General features: G+C 40.4%; 1 protein-coding gene across 1 annotated transcript; it reads right to left on the bottom strand.

Moving 5' to 3' along the window:
- Positions 1-1,495: 1,495 nt before the first annotated feature.
- On the bottom strand, positions 1,496-9,895 carry rerglb (RERG/RAS-like b). The gene is made up of 5 exons (XM_053634894.1): positions 9,811-9,895; positions 8,628-8,684; positions 7,648-7,721; positions 7,290-7,438; positions 1,496-3,369 (listed from the first exon to the last, which is right to left on the bottom strand). Exons 1-5 carry the CDS (start codon positions 9,860-9,862, stop codon positions 3,084-3,086), a joined length of 618 nt encoding a protein of 205 aa, XP_053490869.1. The 5' UTR covers positions 9,863-9,895; the 3' UTR covers positions 1,496-3,083.
- Between the last annotated feature and the right edge of the window lie 2,576 nt (positions 9,896-12,471).

Here is a 12,471-nt window from a genome sequence, read left to right as displayed (position 1 = left end):
CAAACACTGACTGTAATTATGATCTAAAGGTGAAGGTGCTTTTAACTTTTACTTTATTTCATTTGTCTAACTGCATTCTGTTTTATTAACGAAGGAAAAATCTTTTTTTTTTAAAAAAAAAAAAAAAAAAAAAAAGGTTAGTAAAAAATACTCGAGTAAACAGAAGAACAGGACTTTTACCTTATTGTTAATCCGACAGTAAACAGAACCAGGTGTTGGTTTGAAGTTTGGGAGAAGTTAACAGCTGACTCGGGGAAATAATTAAAATAATAATAATTATTATCATTATAATTATAATTAGCTAGCAGGAGAAGCTACACAGTCGCGCGAGCGTGCGTTACCATGACAACAGCAAGACTTTCACTTCCGTGTCTCAGAGCCGCAAAATCAATCAAACTGAACGTGTTTGTTTCATAAATGAATAAAGAGACATTTACCTGCCATCAGCGGGGTGTGTGTGTGTGTGTGTGTGTTCTGCTCATTGAGAATTCCCTCTGAGACCCGCTCAGAAACTTTAATCCCCTCGAGCCCGGAAAGTGCAAAACTACGGCAAGCGCCGAGGGACCTGAGGAAAACGCGAAGCACACAGCCGGCTCATTCTTCTGCATGACTGCAGTCGTTAATTCATATTGTTTTATTCTGTCCTGTGTGTTTATACTCTCTTTATACACTGTGTTTATATGAGTGTTTATACTCTTTCTATTAAAGTCTTAGTGTTTATTAATATACTGTGTACAGTGTTTGATATGTATTCATATTGTGCACTGAATGTTAGTAGATACAGCTTCATTAACTTTACATTTACTGCAGATTTATCACTGGGGATGTAAATGCACCTGTCTAGCTAAACTGCACTAGCAAAAACCGACCACAATAAACTTTCCGAACGATTTTTCAATTATTTTCTTTTTACGTTTAGTTGATACGGAATGTTTATTGGTCTTTGGTTCCATCTAGTGGTGATGAACTGCATTACTGCAGAGGTGTGTGGCCTGATTTCAGAAAATCTAAGCACAAGGTTATGACACACAATATTCTAACTTTTTATAACCTTCTTAATAACATTCTGTGAAGTCGTTTTTTTATCCTGGAAACATTCATGAGTTACTTCACAAGAAATTTGCATAAAATCTCATAGGTTTTTATCAACAGGAAATACCACGTTACTATCATGCAGTACACCCGTATGAGTTCAATCAGGTCTGACAGATTTATATGTTCTTGGAAACGATTCATCCAAATTATACTCAATTTATTTAAAAAAATTAATAAATAAAAACCTTACAAGTCAACTTTAATTATCATTCAGAATTTTTATGAATGATATTTTGTTCATCTATAAACCGACACAAAGTGACAGTTGACTTCACCTGATGCCTCACATTGTCCAAATTCATCCAATATATTACCTTATTATTATATATTATACACCTTTATTTGTGTGTGTGTGTGTGCGTATGTGTGTGTGTGTGTGTGTGTGTGTGTGTGTGTGTGTGTGTGTGTGCGCGCATGTGTTCACATGATCATTTTATATATATATAAGAATATATTTTTATTAAGTGAGGATATCTGACTGATCCTCAATAGGAAATGTACAGTGTTTGCTGTTTGTTTGTTTGTTTGTTTTGTCTTATTTACTAAGACTATGGTTTTATGTTGGCAGTAGACCATTTATTTGTGTTCAATATATAATCTATTTTTGTTTATATTAGTATGGAAGCGTATGAAACATGCTGTGATGAAGAACCTCAGAAGGCCCCAAAAACTTTTTGTCCAAACTGCAGTTGAATCCGTGATATAATTCCATCCTTTAACACCTTAATCCCCACATTAACAGGATTTATTTTAAAAAGGACAACTTCAAAGTGAATCACTAAACTGAGTGAGAAATAAAGAGCCGTAATGTCCACTGTGCTTTCAAGGATTAAATATTAACCACATAAATCACTGCAGATTACACCATTTATTCATTTTTTTATACTACACATCATTTTTATTAAACGGTACACACAGATATAACGGTACACACAGATATAACGGTACACACAGATATAACGGTACACACAGTTTATTCATTCATTCATTCATTCATTGTTCAGTTCAGATATTTGGTTTAGTTTAGAAGTCTTCTGAATGAGATTCAAATCAATTCTGAACATGGAACAGTTTACAGATTAATATCTGTACCTAATGATAATCTCCTACGCCAGAGACTCTTTGTTTGTTTGTTTGTTTGTTTGTTTGTTTGTCCAGAAATGTTTATTTTTTAGATTTTCTAAGTCTTATCATTTCTACCCCGGATGAGAATCCAGACTGAACGTCACTGTGCATGAGCTGTATTGTGGTGAATCTTCTCCACGTCTCCAGACGGATTTCTATAAATCCACAGTTTGAAGCGTGGAAGAAAATAAACCTTCTGTATCTCGGGTCGTCATGAAGTTCAAAGGATTTATGAATAAATGTTGCTGCTTTAAAATAAACTTCAGTTAGATGTTTACATTCTGTTTGCTGTGAACGTCCGTCGTGCCAGAGATTCAGCATCATACACGCCTATAAGATCAAAAGGGTTCGTAAGGGTTCTTCGGTTCTCCTTCTGGATCTGGAAGGTTCAAGGTCAAAGTTTTCTCTGTCTGAATTTAACGACGAACCTGTAAAGAACCCGTAAAGAACCTTTTTTAAGAGTGTGTGTATTAAGTGGGTAAGTGTTCGGTACAAACTCCAAATCATTGCTGATTATTTTCTTCTTATTTCCTAGAACCTGTGAGGAGTTGAATATTTAACCCCTTGGTACTTGTACACTCTCTCCCAGGTTCTTTGGTGGTTCTGTAAGGTTTTGTTGGATAATTAGGGGATCTTTGCTTCCTAAAAGGTTCTACTTGGTATTTGTTCTCTGTCTGTTACGACACAACACCTTTAACCTAGAGGAAGAACCGAAGAAGCTTTAATGGCTCGAACGTTTGGAAGAATGTGGGAAGTGCTGTCTGGGTTCCTCTCGTCAGATCAGTTCTCATGACTAGGTTCTAGGAAACATTCCAGACTCCAAACAGTCTGAAGGTTCCCGTGTTGTTTCACAGTAGAACGCTTCAGACGGACTTCCTCCTCTTCCCGAACACGTTGTTGATGAGCTTGACCATGGATTTGGAGCCGCTGTAGCGCCGGCGCTCCGATCTGTGCTTCATGTGTTCCATCACGTGTCGTATGAGTCTGGTGAAGAGGTTGGCGATGTCCAGGTAGTTCTCAGCAGCAGACACTTCCTGAAAGATGCACCTGTGCTCCAGGGCGAGAGAACGCCCCTCTTCCTCGCTCACCTGGCGGCTGTGACACAGGTCCTGCTTATTCCCCACCAGACAGACGGGGACGTCCATGTCTCTGTCGGGACCAGACAGAAACCGATCAGAACCGAGCTTACAGGGAAACCACGCGGGACTCTTTCTCTACCACTGAACATCATCTTAACCTTAACATACAGAGCGCAGAAGCACAGGCACGTGTTTATGATGATGCAGCAGGTGGCGCTGTAACACACAGAAATTAATCTTCTTCTGTGGTAAAGAGTTAGAAGAGGTGGAGTCAGGGGTCCGAACTCACTTTAACACCTGCTCCTCTTACATGTGTTTATTTATCGGCTCTTACCTGAAAGGTAACACACACACACACACACACACACACACACACACACACACACACATGCGCACACACACTGAACGAACACACTGTATATCACTTACACAAACACACACACACACACACACACACACACACACACACACACTGTATATCACTTACTAAACACACACACACACACACACACTGAACACACTGTATATCACTTACACAAACACACACACACACACACACACACACTGAACACACTGTATATCACTTACTAAACACACACACACACACTGTATATCACTTACTAAACACACACACAAACACACACACACACTGAACACACTGTATATCACTTACACACACACACACACACACACACTGAACACACTGTATATCACTTACACACACACACACACACACACACTGAACACACTGTATATCACTTACTAAACACACACACACACACACACACACTGTATATCACTTACTAAACACACACACACACACACACACACACACACACACACTGAACACACACTGAACACACACACACACTGAACACACTGTATATCACTTACACAAACACACACACACTGAACACACTGTATATCACTTACACACACACACACACACACACACACACACACATACACACACACACACACACACACACATACACACACACTGAACACACTGTATATCACCTACACACACACACACACTGAACACACTGTATATCACTTACACAAACACACACACACACACACACACACTGAACACACTGTATATCACTTACACAAACACACACACACACACACACACACACACACACTGAACACACTGTATATCACTTACACACACACACACACACACACACACACACACTGAACACACTGTATATCACTTACACACACACACACACACACACACACACACACTGAACACACTGTATATCACTTACACACACACACACACACACACTAAACACACTGTATATCACTTACTAAACACACACACACACACACACACTGAACACACTGTATATCACTTACACACACACACACACACACACACACACACACACTGAACACACTGTATATCACTTACACACACACACACACACACACACACACACACACACTGAACACACTGTATATCACTTACACAAACACACACACACACACACACACACACTGAACACACTGTATATCACTTACACACACACACACACACACACACACTGAACACACTGTATATCACTTACACAAACACACACACACACACACACACACACTGAACACACTGTATATCACTTACACACACACACACACACACACACACACACTGAACACACTGTATATCACTTACACACACACACACACACACACACACACTGAACACACTGTATATCACTTACACAAACACACACACACACACACACACACACTGAACACACTGTATATCACTTACACAAACACACACACACACACACACACACACTGAACACACTGTATATCACTTACACAAACACACACACACACACATACACACACACACACACACACACACATACACACACACTGAACACACTGTATATCACCTACACACACACACACACTGAACACACTGTATATCACTTACACAAACACACACACACACACACACACACACACACTGAACACACTGTATATCACTTACACAAACACACACACACACACACACACACTGAACACACTGTATATCACTTACACACACACACACACACACACACACACACACACTGAACACACTGTATATCACTTACACACACACACACACACACACACACACACACACACTGAACACACTGTATATCACTTACACAAACACACACACACACACACACACACACTGAACACACTGTATATCACTTACACACACACACACACACACACACACACACACTGAACACACTGTATATCACTTACACAAACACACACACACACACACACACACACACACTGAACACACTGTATATCACTTACACACACACACACACACACACACACACACACTGAACACACTGTATATCACTTACACACACACACACACACACACACACACACTGAACACACTGTATATCACTTACACAAACACACACACACACACACACACTGAACACACTGTATATCACTTACACACACACACACACACACACACTGAACACACTGTATATCACTTACACAAACACACACACACACACACACACACACTGAACACACTGTATATCACTTACACAAACACACACACACACACACACACACACTGAACACACTGTATATCACTTACACAAACACACACACACACACATACACACACACACACACACACACACATACACACACACTGAACACACTGTATATCACCTACACACACACACACACTGAACACACTGTATATCACTTACACAAACACACACACACACACACACACACACACACTGAACACACTGTATATCACTTACACAAACACACACACACACACACACACACTGAACACACTGTATATCACTTACACACACACACACACACACACACACACACACACTAAACACACTGTATATCACTTACTAAACACACACACACACACACACACTGAACACACTGTATATCACTTACACACACACACACACACACACTGAACACACTGTATATCACTTACACACACACACACACACACACACACTGAACACACTGTATATCACTTACACAAACACACACACACACACACACACACACACACACACACTGAACACACTGTATATCACTTACACACACACACACACACACACACACACTGAACACACTGTATATCACTTACACAAACACACACACACACACACACACACACACACACACACACACACTGAACACACTGTATATCACTTACACACACACACTGAACACACTGTATATCACTTACACACACACATTCGCTGCACGCACAGAAATAGTATACAGTGCGATAAATATTCGGCCTCTCAGTTTCCTCACTTTCTGAAGAACAGTTCATCATTAGCGCATTCGGTCAGTAGCTGATTTATTGCTCTATATTGCCCCCTAGTGGAACAACAGTAACTAGCTCTTGATTCAGTTAGGAGTCAGATCCACACCCCTGGGTTAGGAAGAGTGGCATTGTGACGTGCTGATAAAGAAAAAGTGAGAAGCACTCGAGTATTTAAGGGAAATGAAGCCCCTTCACATAATATATGCAGAATATATTAAGATGATGATATTATATTGTATTGTATGATTACAGGACATTTGTCCACATTCAGCTTGTTTGAGTTCTCTAATAGGATCCATCTGTCCTGCTTTACGACACACAGCTCACAGATGCCGCTGACGTTTACAGCACTTTAATAACCGTGTACTGGTTTCGAGTCTAATGGTCCATTTAGAGCTGTGATTCACTACAGAATCTAAAATAGGCACAAATGTCCCTGTGGCTTTCATCCTAAACGACCGACTGCATGTACATCCTGTTTAATTAGATCCAGTGCGGTGTTGTTTTCTGATCTACACAGCTCAAACCCGAGCTCGGCCTTCTGTCTGTTCTTCGTTAAGTCATTAAAGCTCTGTTGCAGTCGGTGTGAGCGGTCGGGTCTCCGGGTCAGAGCTCTGACCCACACTCACCCTTTACAGGTCTCTCGACGGCTCTCTCTGATCTGCTGCAGGATGTTTTTAGCGTTGAGGAAAGACATGCGGTCGCTGATGGTGTACACCACCACAAAGCCATCTGCCCAGTCCACCGGTTCCTCCAGGATGCATCTACTCTCCACGTTCTGCCAGGAACAGAAACAGGAGATGTGGAGATCTTATCAGGAACATTGTGTTCCTCTGAAAATCTGAAACTGGACGTCATGCAAGAGCGCGTTCCTGGATTAATGAACATGAACCATGATGAGAAAACATCAGGAGAGTAGAACTGGAGGAGGATCCAGATACAGAAGAAAGGCACAGTGGAGAGTTGAACCTGTATGTGAACACGCACCTGTGAGCACGGATCAAAGACCTCCAAGTTCAACTGTCTGCCATCGATCGAGAGCCTTTTCTGGTATAACGAATCTGCCATAAACAGTGAATTATTATATGAAGGTGAGCTGCAGGAAATGAAATGAAGTGTCTGAAACGTGATACACTATGAAGTAAAACAACACAAGCCTCAGATTTTTATGGCGTAACAAAATAATTAAAATAAACAACTGAAAAATCTAAAAGACCCGATGGGGATGGAAAACATTTGGCTCTACATAAACCGTGAACACGGACTCACACAAATCCATCATTTACATAACACAAAGTCATATTAAAATGTATAAACCTTACATGTAAAGTCAGGGGCAGCATTTGTTCCATTTTTCTTTAAAATGATTAAAACCCTGAGTTTATTTTAACTGCGGTGTTTGTTTTTTCTGTCTGTGTAATGTAGTAAAATACTGTACAGAGAGGATCATTTATCAGTTTTATACAGTGAGTCACTGCTGCTGGTGTGACACTGAACACTGACCAGGTTACAGCTGTTACTGCTGACCACGTAAGGAAGACTGGACTGGGCTGGGCTGTACTATACTGACTGGACTGGACTGGATTGTACTGGACTGGACCGGACTGGATTGTACTGGACTGGACCAGACTGGATTGTACGGGGCGGTTGTGTCTCAGGTGGTAGAGCGGGGTGTCCACTAATCGTAGGGTTGGCGGTTCGATTCCCGGCCCACGTGACTCCACATGCCGAAGTGTCCCTGGGCAAGACACCGAACCCCAAGTTGCTCCCGATGGCAAGTTAGCACCTTGCATGGCAGCTCTGATACCGTTGGCGTGTGTGAGTGTGTGTGTGTGGGTGAATGAGACACCGTGTAAAGCGTTTTGGATAAAAACGCTATATAAGTGCAGACCATTTACTGGACTGTACTAGATTTTACTGTATTGTACTGGACTGTACTGGATTGTACTGGATTGTACTGGACTTACTTGCATTTGAGGCATATTCTCCAATGAAGCGCTTGGTCAGGAATCTCACCAAAACCGCTGAAGACAAACACAGGACGGAGTTTTTATTACTAATGCAGTTCAGGCAGTGATGTAAGGTCAAATTAAACTCTCCAAATAAAAGAGTTCTACATCAAAGGCTTGGCCGGTTCGTACAGAGTTCTGATGAATTTCTGGCCCAAACACAGCAGGTTAGGTTTATGGGTTTTTTTTGGGTGATCACACCATCTCTTTAGTAAATATTAGAAACTGCTTCAGTAATTTGTTCATTTATTACAAGAAACACAGTTACACAAAGAGCTGCTTTCTCTCTCACCACCACATAACATCTATCTGAGAGCTGTCGCACAACTAACCCCTGCATTTACCCCCAACAATCCCTCTCAAATCCAGCAGCACGTCCCGGCTGTGTCCAGCTGTCCTACCGTTCTCCCCGACTCCCACCAGGACCTGGACAGAACCACAGCGGCTTCGATGCTCCCTCTAACACCCATCAAATTAAACTTCCTTTAAAAGTTTTCTTTTCATCAGCTAACACTTTTCTTTCATTTCACCCTGAAAAAATACAGAAAATGACGTCTGTGCATTTCAACACGGTGCAAAAAGGACATTTTTAAACTGATTTGTTTTTAAATGAATATCCTCGACCGAGCAGCTCATATCATTCATGCTGAAACTGTATGAATATAGATTTATATTTCCAGAGAGAAACGCAGCATTTACAACAAACAAACAAACTAACTAATAAATAAATAGTTTATAAATATAACCATGTTGTGTAACAACCAAATACTCACAGAACTTACCATGTTTAATATTACATAAAAATACAATTCAATAAATAAATAAATAATGAATGAATGTAAAAAAAAAAAATACAGACAGTTTTATAAAATCTTTATATCAACAACTTTCTTGCACAGCTGTTTATTTGTGTATACATAAAATAAAAAAGTAAAAAAGAAAGAGAGAAAGAAAGAAACATGACATGTTTGTTTTATTTTTAAATATATACTTTCTGATAAGTTGCTCTGACGGCTGATGAGGCCATTAAAGGGTTAATAGGACACTGAGTGTGTGCAGATATCTGCATTGTGGATTCATTACACATGTGGGGTGTGTGTGTGTGTGTGTGTGTGTGTGTGTGAACAGATAAAACACAGACCTGATTTCCCAGCACCCTCGCTGCCCAGCAGAGCTAGCTTCACGTCGTTCATGGCTGCAGATCTGACCGAGACTCGGACACTGTGTTCCTCAGCTGAAGGAGAAATGAAACCTCTCTCTCTGTTTTCCTCTCTGAGGTTCTCCCTCCTTTTCTTGTGCGCATTAGCGCTCTGATCTCCACTTTCTCCTCCCACACTGTGGAGCATTTAACATCAGGAGTTATCAGGAGGTCACGCTGAAACAGATGGGATTTCACCTACACAAGATTTAGGAGATTTTTATTCACAGACAACTGACTGAGTTGTTTTCCTTACAAAGAGCCACGACTCGTAAACTATAAACCTCTTCTGCTTCTTCTTTATGGTGGAATTTACAGTCATTTCAGTTTGTTTGGTTGTCATGACGTTCCAGTTAATTGGTTATTTTACACACAATAGCCCCTGAGGTCTGTTTTTACACTCTGCTTCCCTGATCACGTCCTCATGTTCACAGCACGAAGAAAAGCACTCGGGTCACTCACGTCTTCTTCACGTGATCGTGGTTTTCACCTGTGATTATGGGAGTCATTTACGTGAGAAACATCAGACAGTGTATTTCAGCGTTATGAACTCAACATGGACTCAAGCAACATCATGTGAATGATCAGTGATTAAAGGAGGGATTCAAAATAACACGTGAAAATAAACAAACCATGTGGAAAAATAATAAGCTGTGACTACATGTGAAAAACGTGTCTGTAAAAACACGTGAACCACGTGAATACTCACATAGACTTCCTGTTAATGCTGAATCACACATGAGACGAGGCTCCACTCACAGCAGCTGTGTTCATCTCAGAGATCAGATTTCCTGAAATCTATTTTTCCTTTTTTCTGCTCCACACGGTTCTGAACGTTCCAGTGAAAAATTGAAACCTCAATTTCACGGATTGCTACGCCGCTCTGGTCAGACTTATTTGTTCCTCCTGTTGATCCGGTGATGGTCTGACACGGATCATGCCGTGGCGTCTCTCGGTGTCCTGCTGTGTTTTATTTCAGTTCTGCGGGATGAGGACTTGCAGAACCTCTGGAATGATCTTCAAAGGATTAAATAAAAATAGATCACTATTTATATGAGATGCAGTTGTGGGTGAAATGAAACACTGTGCTCGTTTCAATACAGTTTAAAACCAGGCAGTTATCAAACAGGGCCTGTATTACATCTGTATAAAATCAGGAAATATTACAATATGGGAGTCTATCAAGAGGTGACGCTTTCTGAACGATGAGGTCACATGACTGGAGGGGAGTAGCGATGCCTGATGCCTTGTACTGATTGGTTGTCCAGACTGTACTTTAATGCATTGTACTATACTATACTATATTGTACTACACTGTGCTGTACTGTAATGTACTGTAATATATTACACTGTATTACATTATACTGTATTCAACTCTACTACATTATAATCTACTGTACTGTAATACATTACACTGTACTCCACTCTACTACATTATACTGTACTATACTGCAACAAACCATACTGCATTGTATTACATGGGGCGGCTGTGGATCAGGTGGTAGAGCGGGTTGTCCACTAATCGTAGGGTTGGCGGTTTGATTCTTGGCCCACATGCCGAAGTGTCCTTGGGCAAGACACTGTACCTCAAGTTGCTCCCGAAGGCAGGCTAGTGCCTTGGATGGCAGCTCTACTACCGTGTGTGTGTGTGTGTGTGTGTGAATGGGTGAATGAGACATAGCGTAAAGCTAAGGTTAAAAAAGTGCTGTATAAATTCAGACCATTTACATTTACTGTGCTTCACTGTACTACATTATGTACTGTGCTATATTGCATTCAATATAATGTGTTGTACTATATTTCAGTGTACTATATTCTACTATACTATGCTGCACTGCACATTATACTAAACTACACTCTGCTATACTGTAATTTAATACTAACTATAATAGTATACTACAATATACTGAGCTGCACTATACTGTATTCAGCTTTACAGTATTTTGATGTGCTGTACTGTACTACATTGTGCTTTACAGTAAAATACTACACTGTGCTACACTGTGCTATACTGTAATGTATTACACTGTTCTATACTGTGCTATACTGTAATATACTACACTGTTCTATACTGTGCTATATATACTACACTGTGCTACACTGTGCTATACTGTAATATACTACACTGTGCTACACTGTGCTATACTGTAATATACTACACTGTGCTACACTATGCTATACTGTAATATACTACACTGTGCTACACTGTGCTATACTGTAATATATTACACTGTGCTACACTGTGCTATACTGTAATATACTACACTGTGCTACACTATGCTATACTGTAATATTCTACACTGTGCTACACTGTGCTATACTGTAATATTCTACACTGTGCTACACTGTGCTATACTGTAATATACTACACTGTGCTACACTATGCTATACTGTAATATTCTACACTGTGCTACACTGTGCTATACTGTAATATTCTACACTGTGCTACACTGTGCTATACTGTAATATACTACACTGTGCTACACTGTGCTATACTGTAATATTCTACGCTATGCTATACTGTAATATTCTACACTGTGCTACACTGTGCTATACTGTAATATACTACACTGTGCTACACTGTGCTATACTGTAATATTCTAC

Source organism: Ictalurus furcatus, chromosome 10, assembly GCF_023375685.1.
Source record: "Ictalurus furcatus strain D&B chromosome 10, Billie_1.0, whole genome shotgun sequence".
Classification (NCBI taxonomy): domain Eukaryota; kingdom Metazoa; phylum Chordata; class Actinopteri; order Siluriformes; family Ictaluridae; genus Ictalurus; species Ictalurus furcatus.
The sequence above is the reverse complement of the archived record's forward strand: the minus strand, read 5'-3'. Positions and strand labels throughout refer to the sequence as shown.

Bases quoted from the DNA above. Each gene is read 5' to 3' on its own strand.
- rerglb (XM_053634894.1), bottom strand. From the start codon at position 9,862: ATGAACGACGTGAAGCTAGCTCTGCTGGGCAGCGAGGGTGCTGGGAAA. The intron at 7,722-8,627 runs GTAAGTCCAGTA...TGTTTATGGCAG, and splicing joins AGAATATGCCTCAAATGCAA to ATTCGTTATACCAGAAAAGG. The intron at 3,370-7,289 runs GTGAGTGTGGGT...TGGTCCCGACAG, and splicing joins CGTCGAGAGACCTGTAAAGG to AGACATGGACGTCCCCGTCT.